Genomic DNA, 19,286 nt, shown 5'->3' with positions numbered 1-19,286 from the left:
GGGCCTTGAGCCTATGCCATTGTTTTTTTCTGTTGTAGGGAAATGAGGGGCACGGTACAGTGACTTGGTGGCCTGTATGGGGCATGGGGAAGGGAGCCAGTGTCCAGCCCCAGCAGTAATAAAAGTGCCTGAATTTCACTCCATGCTGCCTATGCTGTGACTTCCTTTCCTTGTCTAGACCAGGATATGGGTATTTATATAGTGAGTAAGTTGTTTTTGAATATTAGAAAATGAAATAATTAACCACAAGCAGTTTCTAAACCAAAATCATTTTTTAAAAGGACAGTAAAGCACTGGGTTAAAACCAGGTGGGGGTGCAAGGTGCAGAGGGGAGTTGAAATCAGAAGGGTTTTGATCAGATTTTACATTGAATCAGACATCTTTAGTGGCACTAAAAGTTTGTTTGGCCCTGAGATCCTTGAAGAACAAACATACTGCTAAATACTCAGAGAAAAAAGTATTCAGCATCCAAGAAAGGCATGACCCAGTCATTCCATCTAGAATTGTACAGCACCTATTCCTAATGCAAAAAGGCTAGAAAGAACAAGTAACCCCCCCAAAAAAAGTCACAATAAAGACTCTTATGGTGATGGGGACAGCTGAGACACAAATCCAGAAGAAGAGGATGACTCCACAATATCCTTCAAGAAAAGCCTCAAAGAGGAGGCAGCTGGGTTGCTCAGTGGAGTGAGAGCCAGGCCTAGAGATGGGAGGTCCTAGGTTCAAATCTGACCTCAGACACTTCCCAGCTGTGTGACCCTGGGCAAGTCACTTGACCCCCATTGCCTAGCCCATACCGCTCTTCTGCCTTGGAGCCTCAAAGAAAAACACAATTTGGGTACAAGTTCAACTAGAATTCCTGGAAGAAATGGAACAAGAGTGTATGAAAGGATTTTAAAATGACTTTAAAAATGAAATGAAAATACTAGAAAAAAAGAACTGGGAAAGATGAAATCTATGGAAGAAAGACTTATTAAAAGTAATTAACAGCTTAGGACAGAAGTTATATAATCTTACCTAACTAACAATCTCCTTAAGTATTTAGAATGAACCAAAAAGAAATAATTCAATGAGACATCAAGAAATATTAAAATAATGGTAAAAGACTGAATAAATTTAAGAAAAAGTAAAGTATCACAATTCAAAAATAGCTAACATGGAAAACATATCAAGGGGCAGCAAGGTGGCTCAGTGGATAAGATAGCCAGACCTGGAGACTAGATGTCCTGGCTTTATCTGTGACCTCAGACACTTCCTAACTGTGTGCCCCTGGGCAAGTCACTTAACTCCATTTGCCTACCCCTTACCACTCTTCTATTTTGGAAGCAATATTTAGTATTGATTCTAAGACAGAAAGTAAGAGTTTAAAGAAAGAAAGCATATCAGGTAGAGATAATTTAAGAATCATTAGAATTCCTGAAAGCTATAACTAATGAAAGAGGTTTCATATCATATTTCAAGGAAACTGTCCAAACCTCTTGAAATCAGAGGACAAAGTAAAAATAGAATCCACTGGTTACCTCTTAAAATCTCAAAATTAAAACTCCCAAGAACATTATAGTCAAAATCTAGAACTCCCAAGTCAAAGAAAAAATACTGCAAGCAGTCAGAAAAAATCCAAGTACTAAGTAGCTTATAGTCAGGAACACCCAAAATTTAGTAGCCACTACTACAAAAGGAGAAGAAAGGTTAGAAATCCAGAAGACAACAGATATAAAATTATAATCAAGAATAGTTTGTATAGCAAAACAACATAAGGGCATGGGGGTTGGAAAAGGATTTTTAAAGTGCTTTCAAGCATTCCTGATAAAAAGACCAGACCTGAGTAGAAATGGGTGGAAAAAATAGTCAAGGTAAACATAAAATAGATAAATCATTAAGGAACTAAAAATAATGCAGTTAAAGAAATTAACTGACTTGCCCATGGTCTGTATACTTATTGTAGCCAGATTCAAACCTAGGTCTCCAGACTCTCTAGTCCAGTGTCCTTTCTGTTCTATCATGTGAATATGGGAGCAAAGTTTCAGGTTCAGGAGGGTGGGAAGTTGCTAAAGCTGAAGTATAATATACATGGTAATGAATAGTGGAATATAATTGGGATAAGGTTGCCAGTACTAACTTCTTGATTGCACTGAGCAGCATATGGGTATTTCAATTTTAGTAGACAGTAGGGAGCCACTGGAGGTTTTTGAGCCCTAGAATGATGTACTGTATTTATGAATTAGGGAAATGAATCTAAGAAGCGTGTATAAGATTAGAGGAGGATTCAGAGGCTGGGACACCCATTAAGGCATTGTAGCTGTAGTCTAGATATAATGAAGATCTGAGCTAGGGTTATGATATTAGAAATAGAAAAGAAAGATTTAGTTTCTTCCCCAAAACACTTCATTACCTTTTTACCAGATGCTTTCATAAGGTTGGGTCATGAATGGGTCATCTTATTTTTAGAATCATAGAAATTCAGAGTTGGAAGCAACTTCAGAGATTACAATCTACTACCTCAGTCCACACTTGGAAGAAGAGTTCTTGTTACATTATTCTCAGGTTTAAGGTTGGTCTGAGCTGTAGGGTTCCTAGTTGAAGCATTCTTTCCCTTTTCTTAATTTAATTTTTACAAATATTTAAATTCCAAAGAATTGACAAAGAAACAGAATGGTGAAACTGGTACTTTTCTTCAGTGGGTGGAATGATTTAGGATGCAGCTTCTTTTGCTTTGGAAAGCTGTCACAGCTTTTGCCTTAGCATAACTGATTTTATGAAAGATGCTTATTAGTGTGATTTACTTAGATTCTTCTTATGGCTGTAATTAGCTTATGTCCAGATCTTCTGTGTGCTGCCTACTGTAAACGCCAAAACTGTAAGGATAATTTTTAGTATTTTGACTTAAATTTTAAATAAATGGTTGCCATAGGAAATTCCCAAATATGAAAATACCCAAGTCAGCTGGGATTTATGGAGATTTTAATTAATAAAGAGAGAAGGACTTAAGGGAAGGAGGGAGAGAGAGAGAGAGAGAGAGAGAGAGAGAGAGAGAGAGAGAGAGAATGAGAATTAATTATTAATTTAAATATTATATATTATTTAATAATTAATTTAAACTGCTCTGGCTCAGGCTGAGCCAAGCAGTAGTTAAAGGCCTCCCTGAGCCTAAGGGAGAGAGGAGTTAGTCTTATAACTCACCATGAGACCGTCTCCAAGCTGGGCTCCAGTCCTCCACTAAAAATCATTTCCTGAACTGAGTTCAGAATCCAACTCCACACCGAACTGAATTAGCCTGAACTGACTTTTTACCCTTCCTTTTAAAGAAAATTTTCTCTTATGTCACCTCCCCTAAACTTTCACGTCCACCAATCACAGTAGACACATTTTCCAGGACTGCCCATTCTTAGTTTTCACCACTCTTTAGTTCACATCTTTTCTGGTTTGATTATATCTTCTGAGTACTTCACACCTCTTTGTTAAACTTGCCTTTTGTAAGTTACTTGACCTTTTTGTGATTAATTTAACCTTTACAGGTACTTAACACCTTTTTGTATTAGATCTAAAAATAGACCTAGCTTAAGGGTCTAGCTTTACTATAAGGTATGAGTTAGGGACTTTCATTGTTCAATCAGGAGTTTACAACTTTATTTTTCCCTAAGGCTCTGTCTTGAGTAGGGTGGAGTAATTTTAAAAGTTCCCATTCCTGATTTTTGTTAGACTAAGTATCTCCATTGTTACAATAAGGGAATAGCTAGACCATCTCTTCTAAGGTACAGTCTGAGTAGTTTTTAAGATTCACACTTCCCTATATCCAATTGCTCTCTGGTATCAGCAGAGAAGGGCCAGAAGATTAAGTACAGGAATTGATGCTTCACTTTATTGCAATAATATAGCTGACATAAGATCAAAATCTTAACTGTTGTATGTGTAAAGGGCTACCTCCATTTAGCTGTGAAGCAAGCACTGCTTTTTTACAAGGCTTTCAGTTATGCCTTGAATGGAAACTAGGAATTGTAAGAGGTGGAGGTAAGGAGGAAATGCATTCCACTCATGCAAAGATATGGAGACAGAATGTGGTGAATTGTGTACATGGAACAGGAAGTTGTTTTTTGTTTTTTTTTTTACCAGAAAGTGTACATGAAGGGTAGTAATGGTATTGTAATAAGGCTGAAAAAGTAGATTTAAGTCAGACTGTGAAACAGTTCTACATGCAGAATTCAGGATTTTTTATTTGCTCTTTGGAGTTATTAGGAACCACTGAAGGGTATTGGTCGAAGGGGAAGGTTTAATATTGTCACACCTATGCTTTAGGAAAATCATTTTGGCAGCTGTGTAGAGGATTCATTGGAGAGAAAGGATATTTGGGGAAATTAGACATATATTAGGAGCCTATTGCATTTTTCCAGGCAATGAATGAGAGCTTTATAGTAGGGTTAGAAAGAAGGGGATGTAGGTGAGAGATGTTCTGGAGTCAGTCAGTCAACTGGCATTTCTGAAGACAGCATTAAATGGATATGTATGGTCAATGAGAATAAGGAATTGAGGGTTACACCAAAGTTGTGAACCTGGGTGACTGGAAAAATGAGGCTGTTTTCAACAGAACTAGGTAAGATCTAGGTGATGTCATTGTTCCTTCTCCTTCCTGTCTCTCTCCAGGGTGAGTCTTCCCTGACTCTGGCAGAGATGGAGGAGAAGAGGTGAGTTCTCTGTTTCCCAGAGTCAGAAGAGGGGAGCCACTGGCAGTTAGGGTATACCTGCCCCTGATTACCCCTCCCTTTTCTCCCTCTTCCCTACCCTTCCCCTTCTTCACCCTCCTCCTTTACCTAACCAATCCTGCTTGGTGGCATGTGAGGGAGGTGAAAAAAGGTAGCACAGCTGATAGATGATGCATTTGGAATATATGTGGAATATATTCCTATACCTATAAACACCTATAAACCTCTCATCTCCAGGAATGGAGAGGTAAAAAAAGTCAGCACAATTATAACACTCAGAGGACAAGGTATTTGTGGCTCAGAGGACAGAGATACTGTCTCTGAAAATCTTTGGGTTATTACAACCTTGCTATCTGTGGAAATGAATCTAGTCTCAGAACTGTGGGAAGACAAGTTACCACCAACAATATTTGTTAATGTTTTCAATTGGTTGGAGCTTGGTCTTTATAAAAGCTGATCTTGTCTGAGAAAACTCAGACCTCTCATCATAGCCAGGTTCTGTGAAAAATAAAGGTAGAATGAGGCACCCATCCCCCAAAATAGGTAAGTTCTGAAGAGAGAAGGACTTGAAGAAAAGAAATTCTGTTTTGCACATATTAAATTTGATGTACTTATGGGATGTTCAGTTCAGACTATCCAATACAAAGTTAATAAATGATATCAGACTTAGAGATTTAATAGAGACTGCAACTAGGTTCATATCAATATAGAGATGATTTAAAATTTTTCTTTCTCTAATTTTATAAACATTTATTATCTTTATTTCTCTTCACAAGTAACATTCATAGTTTCAATAAATACATTCCCACTTTGGCTATGTTCAGAAATGAATGTCTCATTCTGAATTTTAAGTCTATCACTTCTGACAGAGGTTTGTTGCAAAATTTATTTTCAGTCTTTTGGACTCCATAGTTTATGATTGCATTAATCATCATCTACAGTCTTCCAAGTTGTTTTTCTCAATGATTTTGTCATTGTGTAAATTATTAATCATAGAGATCTTCCAAGTTTCCTCTAAAATTATCCATTTAATCACATCTTATGGCACAATAAATGTGTATTCCATCCCATTCATATAGTACTGTTTGTTTAACCATTCACCAATACATACTTTCCCTTAAGTTTTCAGTTATTCACTACAAAAAGAAATTCACAGTTATTCACTACAAAAAGAAATTAAAAGAGCCACTCTAAATATTTTTGTACATATGGGTCCTTTTTCTTTTCAATCTCTTTGGAGTATAGACATGGAAGTGGTCATTTTAATTTTTCATTTTTCTATTAGTGAGTTAGAATATGTTTTCATGTGGTTGATAGGCTTGCATTCTCCCTTTGAAATTATTTCTTCATTTGACTATTGAGGAGTGATTCTTAGTCTCACAAATTTGAATCAGTTCTCAGATATGAGACCCTTCTAGAGATGATAATTAATTAGACCCTTGGGAATTGAAAGAGTGAAGATAAAGAAATAGAAATGTTCCAAGGAAGCCTTAGGGGAACACCCAAAATTAAAGAGTGGGATATAAGTGAGGATCTGATGAGGGAGTAGTCAGGCAAGTATTCAGAATGAAGCCTCTGCTGGAAAACTCAGCAGTGAGCTACTCAGCATGAGAGTGAGTAGAAAGAAGGAGGTGTATTGTATGTGACAGATGTTCTGGAGTCAATCCACTGGCAGTTAATTCCATTTTGGGCTTGTTCTCATTTTTTCACTAGAAAAGAGTGCCTTTTCATGCCTCTTTGTAAGTTCTTCTCTATGGTCCTGGTCTTGCCTTCTAGAAGCAAGTCTAATGAATCATATTGACATAATTATCATATCCTTTTCTAAATATTCTCTTCACTAAGTTAATCACCTCCAAATCCTTTGATTTTGGGATAGCATTGTTTCTTGGCTCCAACACATCTTTACCTTCTTCTACATATATTCCAGCTAGTAAATTCCCTTTCTAAAAGACAATGACCAGAACCAAATAATACTGTTGGATGTGGCATCACCTTCCTTGTTCTGGATACTGTTATTATTAATGAAGCCCAGGGTGCAGTTTCATTTTCTAAAGCTCCAATAACAGAAATCTGTTCTCCAGAGAGAGTTAGAAAATCATCCCTCTCTTTATGAAAACAAAACCAAAAACAAACAAATATGGGTACTTTGGGGGAGTGGTAATCCTAGTGGTTTGTTATTGATTAGCATGTTGTTTGAATCCTCTCTTACTCAGATACTGCTTATTCCAGCAGTTTTATTTTTTACTGTTTTCCCCTTCTTATAATCTATTATCTTTTCTAGAAGTTTCTTAAATGGTAGTATTTTTATTTATTAAAATTTTATTTATTATTATCGATTTATTATAATTTATATATAATATATAATTTAATAAATTATAAATAAATTATTTATTGTTATAAATAATGTATTATTATTTATTAATTTAAATAATAAATTATATTTATTTTAAAAGGTAGGGCATAAAGAAGAAATGTCAGTACTTTGTAGTTGAATATCTGGATTTGGTGCTTCAGTCTTGTGCTGTATAGAGTTATAAATTTACCTTCATCAGATCGGGAATGGAAAAGTGTTACAGGCATGAATGGGTACTTAGTAAGTAGACTTTTTTTCCCCAGTTCTTCATTGAGAAATTTAGGCCATTATAGTATTAAACTGTAAATGCCAAAACTGTAAGGATAATTAGTTAAAATCTAAAATAAGTAATAAGTGGTTGCCATGGGAAATTCCCAAATATGAAAATACCCAAGTCAGCTGGGGATTTATGGAGATTTTAATTAATAAAGAGAGAAGAAATTAAGGGAAAGAGAGAAAGAGAGACAGAGACAGACAGAGACAGAGACAGAGAGATGTCCCCTCCCCTAAATTTTCAGTTCTACCAATCACAGTAGATGCTTTTTCCAGGACTGCCCGTTCTTAGTTCTCATCTTCTTTGGTTCTCACTTTCTCTGGTTAGATTATATCTTCTGAGTACTTCACACCTTTTTGTTAAGCTTGCCTTTTGTAAGTTACTTGACCTTTTTGTGATTAATTTAACCTTTACAGGTACTTAACACCTTTTTGTATTAGATCTAAAAATACACCTAGCTTAAGGTTCTTGCTTTACTATAAGGTATGAGTTGGGGACTTTCGTTGTTCAATCAGGACTTTACAACTTTATCTTTCCCTAAGGCAATGTCTGAGTAGGGTGGAGTAATTTTAAAAGTTCCCAATACATTCCTGATCAAGTATCTCCACTGTTATAATAGGGGAATAGCTTAACCAAATCTTCTAAGGTACAGTCTGAGTAGTTTTTAAGATTCACAATACATAGAAGCACTCAATTTCTGAAAGACATCATCTTCTATACAAATAATTTCCTGATGTAAACTTCAGCATTTTTCTTAATGAGTTTATATACTGCATTATTACCTTGGCAATCAAGGCAATAGATTCTACTCATCCAGATAAAAGTAGGGCAGACTTGATCTTCTCTGAGGTGCCAAATTTCATGGAGTAATGACTTTAATCTTGTTCCTTAGGAGATTTATGAGAAGTGAAATTTAAAGACCTTCAATATTGGCTTTCCTGTGTTTCACTGCATCTTTAAAAAAAAAAAGCAGAAACTTCTTTAATATATATTTATATCTATGTATTATATTCTCTTTACATTTAGAAACTCATTGCATATGGACACATTACTGGTAATGCTCCAGACAGTGGAGCCCCTGGGAAGCGCCTGATTGACCGGATAGTTGAAACCGTTTGCAATTGCTTCCAGGGCCCTCAGACTGATGAAGGAGTACAATTACAAATAATTAAGGTATTTCTTTTTGTTTGGTATGACTTTTTTAAATGAACATGCTGTTTTCTTTGAGAGAGAATTTTTAATTTACCATTTAGTTGGCTTAGTTAGAAGAAAGTTAGTAAATCAGGTGCTGAACTGAAATAGAAGCATTCAGTATTACTTAAACCACTGCCCCCATTAAATTGTTAAACATTACAATTTCTTAGTGTCTTATTTAATTCAGGTTGATTATTCACTTTTTTTAATTCCTTCATTTATTTTTTTTGATTTGAATTTATTTATTTAGAACATTATTCCTTGGTTACAATAATCACATTATTTCTCTCCCTCCCCTCCACCCACCCTTCCCACAGTGGACGCGCAGTTTCATTGGGTATTACTTGTGTCCTTGATCAGAACCCTTCATTTATTTAATTAGTTAATTTAGAATGTTTTGCCATGGTTACATGAAACATTCTTTTCCCTTCCTTCCTCCAACCTCCATATCGTAGCCACGGATTAGTTCTACTGGGTTTTACATGTGTCATTATTTACAAAGTTTATTAAACATCTATTATATGCAGAATAATAAACTAGACTAGTAGATATAAAGTACATAAAACATGTTAGCCTTCATGGAACTTATATATGGAAGATATATGTATGGGAATAATTATAATGTACAATATTAAGTTATAAAGGTAAATATAAAGCAAAATACTGGAAAATACTCAAATGGTAAGGTAATTTATTTAAATGAGAACAGTGGATCTGGGAATTCTTGTTTTGTTTTAAACTTAATAGTTTATTATTAGTACACTAGTTCTAGTTAGTACAACTAGTACAAGTTAGAATTGGCCTATGAATTTAGGATTATGTGACAACTTCTCTTGGCTTTTTCTTTTGATAGACTCCAACTTTTTTGAGAGACTTTTCAACTACTGTTTCTCAAGGAGCACTTACAATAATTTCCTGCCCTCCGTTTTTATTGCTAGAATGGTTTTTTATGCAACATTTACTGCTTTTGGTTGACTACTGATAGACCTGGGATTGGTATGCTAGGCTTCCATATCTTCAAGTCTTGAAAATTTTTGTTCTCTAAGAAAGGTCTAGTACCAGACCATAATTGTTATGTTTCCTTTAAAGCAGGTATTCTCAGCTTACAGACCTTCAATTTTTTAAAAAATATTTTGAAAATTGCATTTCAGTATAGTTTCCTTTGTATTTTGTGTATTTAAAATTATTCTGAGGAGTACATAAATTCCCCCAGATTACCAAAGAAGTCCCTCCCCCACAAATAGTTAAAAACTGCTGCTCTAAAGCTTAAACAAGAAACTAAAGAACAATTGTGGAAAAGTGGGGAATGAACTTCCTCTGGAATGTACCTAATTTATTATTGATATAGGCTATCCTATTTGTGTAGGACTTCTGGATGGAGGATCTATCTAATACTTAATGTTGTATATAGTTAATAAATGTCAACACTCAGAAATTCAGCTATCTTTTTAAGTTCAATTAAAATATAATTTATATTTCTAAATGAATTTTGCATAATGGATTTAATGAGTGCAGGCTTAATGTTATCACTGAATAGATCATATTATTGAAAATAGTTCTTGGTATATTGTACTTTTAAAGTTTGCTTAACCATCTTTTTCTTAAGCTTTTCTTTAAACAATTAAAAATAGTAAAAAAATGGTTTTACCTTTGGGAGACTCTGAGTACATGGCACAAAGTATAAATTAAAAGAAAATGTGTGTAATATTCTTTTCCATTTTAGGCACTTCTTACAGCAGTGACTTCTCCACACATTGAAATTCATGAAGGAACAATACTTCAGACAGTTAGGACATGTTATAACATTTATCTGGCTAGTAAAAATCTCATTAATCAGACAACTGCCAAGGCCACTCTCACTCAGATGTTGAATGTCATTTTTACCCGAATGGAGAACCAAGCGGTATGTTTTCATTTCAGTTACATAATTGAGGGCTAATAGGTAGGGTATGCACATGCATGTGTATATTCTAGTGGTACCTTTTTCCTGGCAAAACATAGTTGGAGAATTAGCCATACATTTCTGGACATGGCTAATGTGTTGATTTGTTTTGCTCATCTCTGTTATCATTACAAAGATTTTATGAGGAGTGAGGAAAATATAAGGGCTGATATAAGGGTTGAGGGGTGTGTTAAAGGATTAAAAGGTTTGCAATTTGCAAAACTGTTGGGCATAGAATCTTCCCAGATCCCCAGGCTCATGTGACCCTTGGTCACATGCTACTGTCAATCTTTCCTCTTGTTTTTCCTTTACCCCAAATCCTACCTTAACAGGGGGCTGGATAGGAGGAGAGTATCTTCCTTTATAGGCTTTCTGTAAAACTCTTGATTTTGCTGAAACCAGTCAAAAGAGACTTTAGCTTAGGCTTGAACGTGTGTCCCTAATGTCCTAGTAATAGTAAATTCACATTTACAAAGTATTTTCTTTGCAATTTTTTTGGTGAAGAAGTAGGGTCTGAGTTGTTATCCCCATTTTACTGAGGATAAGAGAAGTTCCAAGATGAAGTAAGTGGTGGAATTAAGGTTTGGGATCTTCTGGCTGGATTTGAGTCCAAGGTTCCTCTTAGCTAGCTTTTCTTTGGGAACACAATCTTGAATACAGGTGCATTTTATTTGGAGGAATGTAAATCTGTGAACTGTTGAGGAAGGTTTATTTTCTCTTACATTTTGTTGTTATTATTAATAAGTATGTACTTTTCCTATTTTTCTCATTATTTCATGCATGAATTCTTTAATTCTTTTTGAATATAAGTACCTACTATCTTCCTATGAACCATGCTATCAGTGGAATGCAAATTATAATGAATGCAGAAGAATAGAGAATAGTGATTTCAGATGAGGAAGAAAGTACTTCAAGCTACATGTGTGGGTCAGTCAGTGTAGGTTTCAGAGAGGATGATATAACATGTAATTTGGGGGGACTCTCACTCCTTAGATGGAGAAATAAGGGTTGAAGGCAGTGAGGAAAGGATTGATGAAAATGGCTTCCCTCACTACTCCCTCCCAGAGTCCCTGAATTTCTTGAGGGTGACAAAATGGAGATCTCCCTTCAGTGAAGGCTTGCCCTTTGGTGGCATGGAAGTCTCTACAAGGAGAGGAATGTAGGTGGTACGTCAATCCGGACATGCGCTGCTTTGGGGCATTCATAAGTCTCCCCCTCATGTCTTCTTAAAAACTAGCAACAAGATGGAGTCTGCCAATGGCTTACTCTCTAGATGTAAATAAACAAGATTGCATTTGCTATCTGACTGCTTATTTGATTTAATTACTGTACTTCAGTAATTAGTTTTATTTAGAAAGCAATTTAGGGCAACCCACAACCCCTCTAACCTCTACCCTTTGCCCCAGTCAACAATTAAATCAAATAAGCAATCAGATAGCAAATTCAATCTTGTTTATTTACATGTAGGGAGTAAGCCATTGGCAGACTCCATCTTGTTGCCAGTTTTCAAGAAGACACGAGGGGGAGGCTTGTGAATGCCCCAAAGCAACGCATGTCCAGATTGAGGTCCCACATTCCTCTCCCTGTAGAGAAGACTTCCACGCCGCCCTTGAGGGCCAGCATGGCCACCAAGGGGCAAGCCTTCGCTGAGGGGAGATCTCCATTTTGTCTCCCTCAAGTAATTCAGGGACTCTGGGAGGGAGTAGTGAGGGAAACCATTTTCATCAACCCTTTCCTTACTGCCTTCAACCCTTATTTCTCCATCTAAGGAGTGAGAGTCCCCCAAAATTACTAACATAATAACATCTGAACTGGTTTTTGAAGTGGGGGATTATCTGGATTGAGTTTTGCTCTTACTGGCTTTTAGTTACAGGAGGCCAGAGAATTAGAAAAAGCAATGCATCCCAAACCCCAGTCTCCTGTGCTTCAGGCTGTGGCAGGATCTCCAAAGTTTAATCGGCTGAAGCATAACCAACTACCAAGCAAATCATCAACTCCTGAAAAAACTGACTTAAATGGGGAACACCAGCGGAGAGGCTCTCATGAAGATAGAATGGAAAATGGAGAAGCCCAGCTAGAGGGGGGCCCTTCTTTGTCAGGTATATCCCACATTATCTACTTTCTGATTATGTTGATAAGAAACTTTGTATTTGAAGGTAAAATAAGATATCACAATTATGGGTAAAACACCTTGATATTCAAATGAATTATCACTATTGCTCTTTCTTTTTGGACCTTGTTCTCAACATCCTTCCTTTTTTTCAGAGAATATTAGAGGCATAAGGGAATATTGTGTTTTCAATTAGCAATAATCATACCTCGTATAAATCTCATTGGCTAGGATACTTCCACTGCATAAAACTATAAGGGAATAAGGAAATATTATGGAACATAAAATGTTAGAGAAATCCTAAACAGTTGATTTAGCAAACATTTATAAAACACCTGTAATATGTGAGTTAGTATGCCAAGTGCAGATGAGTGACACAATCCTTATTAAGAATCTTATACTCTTAATAGTGGGAAGGATAAATATCATACAGAAATAATTATAATACACAGGGCTTATACAAATTTGAGGGTAAATGTATTATTTTTTAGCTGAATCTGTGATTTTTATAGAGAGAATGACTGAATTGAACCTTGTAGTTATTTCTCAATTCCAATTTCCCTACTGAAATGACATTCTCAAAGGTTTATAGTGATTTCTTAAATGCTGAATCTAATGACTTTTTCTTAGCTTTCCTTCCTGATCTCTCTACAGTACTATTGAATGCCTCCTTCTTGTTTCCTTGGCTTTTGTGATACTGTTCACTTCTCATTCTCTTAGCAATCTGGGTCTTCCTTCTCAGTTTTCTTTGCTGGATAGGCATCTTATCTCCTGCCCCCTAAGTATATGTATCCCCTTGGCTCTTTTCTCTGTCTTGGTCTTTTCTCTTTGAATCATATCATTAGCTACCATGACTCTGCATTAATGATTTTGAAATTTATTTTATATATACAACCCTCATTTCTTTTATGAGTTATAATCCCAAATCTCTAGTGGCCGAGTAGGCATCTGAATTATCTTTCTTGGCACCAGTTTGAAGCAGTGGTATTTCTCAAGTTCATGGGATTTTTTCCCTTAAAGTGAATAGAATAATTGATCAAGTTCTCCTGTCCATTTTAATTCCTACGTTTGGTAACAAGCATCTTTCCAGAGGGGTGATTCTGTGATAAATAGCATCCATGCTAAGGAGGGAAAAAGAAAACTCATACAAAACTTTGGCATACAAATGAAATTTATTGATGGATAGTTTTTTTTTGTTTTTTTTTTTATAGTCCACAAAGGCCTTTTGTAAATTGGATTAGGGAGTTGGGGTAGATAGTAGCTTACTTATAAATGACTTCCCAGTTTCCCCATTTTTGTATAAGAATCCTCATATTTAATGTGTACTGGATTTCCTGGATCCTGAGGCCTTGTAGGGAAATGATTTATAGAAACTCAAAGACATGAAAAGCAGCCTCTTATATATCTTCTTTCCTTTGCAATTCCTCATACTGCTAACCCCTTCCTCTTCCTGTTGTGTTTTTTTGTTCCCAACACATTCTCTCCTAATTCTCCTACCTGCCTGTTCTTTTTTAGTCTCTTTTGTTGATTTATTTTTAACAAAATAAACTCTTACCTGCTATTTTAGAATTGATACTAAATATCAGTTCCAAGAAGAGCAGTAAGGGCTAGGCAATGAAGCTTAAGTGACTTACTCTGGGGCCCACAGCTAGGAAGTGTCTGAGGTTGGATTTGAACCTAGGACCTTCCATTTCTAGGCCTGCCTCCCTATCCACTGAGCTACCCAGCTGTCCCTTCTTTCCCTTAGTATTTCTTACTAAATAGTCACAGATATACTCTTTTCTTTTCACCATCCTAACTCCTACTTGTCTCCAGTCCTTCTGACTCCTCACCTGGTTACAAAGAATAACCTTCAATTCCACATCCTTTAGATTCTTTGACCATTGTCCTTGATGGATGGGATGTGAAGGAGGGAAAAAGGGAAGAGGGGAAATGAGTTTGACTTATCTTTTGGCTGATTTTGGGAATGTTCTCAGATGTGGGCTAGTTCTTCAAGACTTTGACTGAATTAGGGACACATTCCCAAATTCCATGGATCATACCCTAAACATGATCATACCCTAAAAGAGAACACAGGTGTCACAAGTTAGTTTGTAGCCTGAGTTTCTGATTTTAGCTCTTGAGTCATTCTCTAGACTATAGCATACTATGAATGTAGTGAACAGATTATGCTAGGAATACAGTGAACAGGACTTTTTGTTAAGTGCTCCTTATTTATTGGAGTATCTTGCAGCTATGAGATGATATAGCAGCTGGGACCTGAAATAGGCTCTTATATATATAGCATGTTTATTTAGATTTCCTACTACCATATCAGACCCAACATGTCTAAAGTAATTCCTCATGTTTCCATTTAAACTTGCCTTTCCTCTAAGCTTCCTTATTTCTGTTGAAAGAAATATTATTCCTCCACTCTCACCCAAAATGAGTCCTTATCTATATCCAGTCCATTTCCATGTCCAGTTGATTCTACTTCCATGGTATTTCTCATAATCTCTCATCTCTTTAAGTGGTATTCTCTGTAGCAGCACTTTGTTCATTTTATCTTCTAAGAAGTTTCTTTAAAAGGATCAGTAACATCTTTTTTACCTTTTCACCCCCTTGTATCTTTCTTGGAAATGTTTGGGCATGTAGGTTCTGAGGAAATTCCAAGTGAAGGAGCCCATGAAGTGGTGAAGGGCATCTTGGAAGATGTTGTAACATCTGCTGTTAAAGGTAAAAAAAAAAAGTAAATTAATGTCTCATAGAGACGTGATATATCTATATATTTAAAAATTAGTGTGGGTGGGTTTTTAATTGATTTTTTGTTTTGTTTTTTTTTTTCACTTGTTACATAATCTTTTTCTTAGAAGCTGAAATTGTGAACTTGTTATTCATTAACTTTGTTCTCACTAACATTTGAGACAGGACCACATATATGATAAGGCTTCTAGCAACCACTTATTTTTTTTTTTTTTTAATTTTAATATTATTTTATTTGGTCGTTTTCATACATTATTCACTGGAAACAAAGATCGTTTTCTTTTCCTCTCCTCCCCTCCCCCCCTCCCCCGCCACTTATTTTAATAATATCAAAAGATGTCATTTTTGTGAGAAGGCTTTTCATTTCTGACAGTATAGTGCCTTTGTAATCTCAGCATTTCTAGAGTTCTTACTGTTTTCTGGTACTAGTCACTGATAATGATATGTGTGGGGAGTGGATTTAGTCAGAAGATTATGGAAAAAGGAGCTCTTTAGTCCCAGCTAGATTACTAAATTTACTGTTATGTAATCTGAAGTAAGTCACTCATTCACTGTACTCTAGAATTTGATTTCCTTGCCAGTAAATTAAGAAGCCTAGACAATTTTCTTTTGGTTTCTTTTAACTTTAAAATAATTCTATGTAGCAAACCTTTTTTAGATAAAAAATTTTTTTAATTGAAAGTACTGATTTTATGGTGATATGTATTCATATTTTAAGAAGCCACAGGAAAACATGGTATATTGGATCCTGAGAGAGTCTTAGGAGAATTGGAGACCAAGGACCTTTCTTCTAGTGGAATTGATGAAAACTCCCAAACCAATGGAATTGCAGATGATAGGCAGTCATTATCATCAGCTGATAATCTGGTATGTGATTATTGATATGGTGATAACTACTTTGTGTAGCCAAGTTTAATTTTTTTGAGCATTTCCTTTTTAATGCCACTTCCTTTGAAGTCCTTGTCTGACATGACATTGCAAGAGGAGGATCTTGAAGATTTCACTGATTAATTTTGACAGCTCCTATCAAGTTGAAAAGACTATTAAGAGCAGGCCTGAGAAATGCTGTATGTCTTTAATTTAAAGACCTGTTGAACTGCTTGACCAACAGGTGATAATTTTTTTTTGTTTTTTAGCTTAAGCTGTTCACAACAACAGCCTTTTAAGACTGGGAGAGATTATATCCTGGCTTGGTGAAGGCAGTATCTTCATTGGCCACAGAAATCCTTAAAGTACTCAAGTGAGGTTTTTTTTGTACAGAAAAATTTGAAATCAAAAGAAGTTAGTAAACATTGAGCTCCTTTTGGATTTCAGTTAGATAATGCCTATTTAGTTTGTTTTTTAAGGTCCTAGAGAGAGTCTCTACTCTGTATAAGACATTTTGTTGCCAAGTGTCCAGGAAACAAAAAAGAAAAGTCTTTGCAGAAAAGACTTTACATACCACTGGAGTAGACAACACCTGCAGCAATAAGTCAAGACCGAATAAATTGAGGAGGGTGAGAATAATAACTGCTGAGAATTTGAGGGTAGGTTTTATCTAGGAGGTGACATCTAAGCTTAAACCTAACTCTAACAGGAGTTATGTTTTCTCAGACAGAGGTGATGGAGCTCATTTCAGGTGTGAAATAGCCTGTTTAAAGGTATGAAAGTAGAAGGCAAAGTTCAGGTAATACCTGGTAGACCAACTTTTTGGGGAACAGAATATATGAAAGTGAAAATATAAAATAAGTTTAGAAAGACTGTACCAGATTGTTAATGCCTTTAAATTCCAGACCCCTGAGGAATTTGTACTTTATTCTAGAGACAGCAGAGAGCCACTAAGTATTTTTGAGCAGAAGAGTGACCTTTGACACCTCTGAGGAGATTGAATTGGTGATGCCATGGAAAAGAAGCAGATACACATTAGAAGTTTCTTGCAGTAGTACACATGAAAGAGAGGAGGACTTGACCCTAGAATAGTGGCTGTGTGAGTAGAGAAAAGGGGATGATTTTGAGAGGGATTATGGCAGTATATCTGTAAGATTTGATAATTGCTAGATAGTATGTGGAAGGTGAGGTAGGGGAAAGATTCAAGAATGACTGAGATTGTGAATTTGGATGTCCAAAAGAATGTGGATGCTCTCAACAGAAATAGACAAGTTTAAAGGAGAAGCAGTTTTAAGGAGAAGATGATTCTGTTTTGTACATATTGAATTTGAGATATTCAAGGATTATCCAGGTGAGGATGGCCAACCGGCCAGATGATATGGGATTGATTGTCAGGAAAGAGATTTGAGCTGGCTATATGGATTTGAAAGTTAACTGCATGGAGAGGGTCATTGATAAATGGAAATCAGTGAGAACACAAGAGGAGAAAATGTGTGAGAAAGAAAATATTCCATGAAAGTTTCTTGGGGAAAACTGTATGCTTCTGAGAATGATTACTCAGGGAAAGGAGTGGTCAGCTACATGGGAATAAAAAGCACAAAGCAAGGGAGGAGAAAATATCCAGAAAGAAGGACAAGGTCAATGGTGTCAAAAGTTGAAGAGGGAAAGATAAGGCCTGAAAAACACAGTCATTGGATCTAACATCTGACATCATTGGAGTGTTGCTTTATCTTGCCTGATTTCTGAATTAATCATGCTGGTATTTATCAAATAAATTTAGTCCTATTCATGTGTTTGAATCAAACATAGTTTTTACTGTCTGCTCCCACTCTTTAAGTCCAAGTTCATGGGCATAATTAAAGTCTTTAAATATGATACTGATTCCAAAGCCAGGCAGGTCAAAAACAGAGAAAGAAAACTATAGACCAATCTCCTTAATGAACATAGATACAAAAAATTTAAATAGAATACTAGCAAAAAGACTCTAGCAAGTTATCACAAGAGTTATTATGATTGGGTGGGATTTATACCAAGAATGCAAGGATGGTTTAATATTAGGAAAACCATCCACATAATCCACCCTGTCAATAAGTAAACCAACAAAAATCACATGATTAACTCAATAGATGCAGGAAAAGCATTTGACAAAATACAACACTCATTCCTATTGAAAACACTAGAAAATATAGGAATAGAAGGGCCTTTTTTAAGAATAATAAACAGTATATATCTAAAAACCATCAGCAAGTATCATCTGCAATAGGGATAAATTAGAAGCATTCCCAATAAGATCAGGAGTAAAACAAGGATGCCCAACCTCTATTATTTAACATTGTACTAGAAACACTAGCAGTAGCAATTAGAGAAGAAAAAGAAATTAAAGGTATTAAAATAGGTAATGAGGAGACTAAGCTATTACTCTTTGAAGATGATATGATGGTCTACTTAAAGAATCCTAGAGAATCCACCAAAAAGCTAGTGGAAATTATCAACAACTTTAGCAAAGTTACAGGTTACAAAATAAACCCACATGAGTCATCAGCTCTATATTCTATATATTTCCAACACATCTCAGCAGCAAGAGTTTGAAAGAGAAATTCCATTTAAAATCACCCTAAACAATATAAAATACTTAGGAATCTATCTGCCAAGACAAACACAGAAACTATTCAAACACAACTACAAAACATTTTCCACACAATTAAAACTAGATCTAAATAATTGGAAAAACATTAATTGCTCATGGGTGGGACCATCTAACAATAAAAATGACCATCCTACTCAAACTAATTTATTTATTTAGTGCCGTACCCATTAAATTACCAAGAAACTTTTTTACTGAATTAGAAAAAATTATAACAAAGTTCATTTGGAAGAACAAAAAATCAAGAATATCAAGGGAAATATTGAAAAAAAATGTGAAGGAAGGTGGCCTAGCAGTACCAGATCTCAAACCAATGATAAACCCAAATATTCTTAGCTTTTGGGGAAAAAATCCACTCTTTGACAAAAACTGCTGGGAAAATTGGAAAACAGTATGGGCGAGATTAGGTTTAGATCAGCATCTCATACTCTACACCGAGATAAACTCAGAATGGCTGAATGAC

At 35.7% G+C, this 19,286-nt stretch overlaps 1 protein-coding gene and 1 non-coding gene across 3 annotated transcripts in view; one reads left to right on the top strand and one right to left on the bottom strand.

Annotated features, from left to right (window-relative positions):
* The window catches only part of ARFGEF2 (ADP ribosylation factor guanine nucleotide exchange factor 2), a 120,298-nt gene that overhangs the window by 24,718 nt on the left and 76,294 nt on the right, over positions 1–19,286 (top strand). The window contains exons 4-8 of one of the 2 annotated variants that reach the window (XM_007475772.3): positions 8,351–8,497; positions 10,242–10,421; positions 12,328–12,559; positions 15,205–15,285; positions 16,031–16,179. In XM_007475772.3, coding sequence (XP_007475834.1) covers positions 8,351–8,497; positions 10,242–10,421; positions 12,328–12,559; positions 15,205–15,285; positions 16,031–16,179 — 789 coding nt within the window. The remainder of the gene's footprint in view (positions 1–8,350; positions 8,498–10,241; positions 10,422–12,327; positions 12,560–15,204; positions 15,286–16,030; positions 16,180–19,286) is intronic. The other variant, XM_007475773.3, reaches the window with a different exon arrangement.
* On the bottom strand, positions 12,684–12,823 carry LOC130456801 (U4 spliceosomal RNA). Its single transcript, XR_008915830.1, has one exon. It is a non-coding gene; the product is annotated as a U4 spliceosomal RNA (small nuclear RNA).

This window comes from Monodelphis domestica, chromosome 1, assembly GCF_027887165.1.
Source record: "Monodelphis domestica isolate mMonDom1 chromosome 1, mMonDom1.pri, whole genome shotgun sequence".
Lineage (NCBI taxonomy): Eukaryota > Metazoa > Chordata > Mammalia > Didelphimorphia > Didelphidae > Monodelphis > Monodelphis domestica.
Note: the sequence above shows the minus strand (reverse complement) of the source record. Positions and strands in the feature narration are given on the sequence as shown.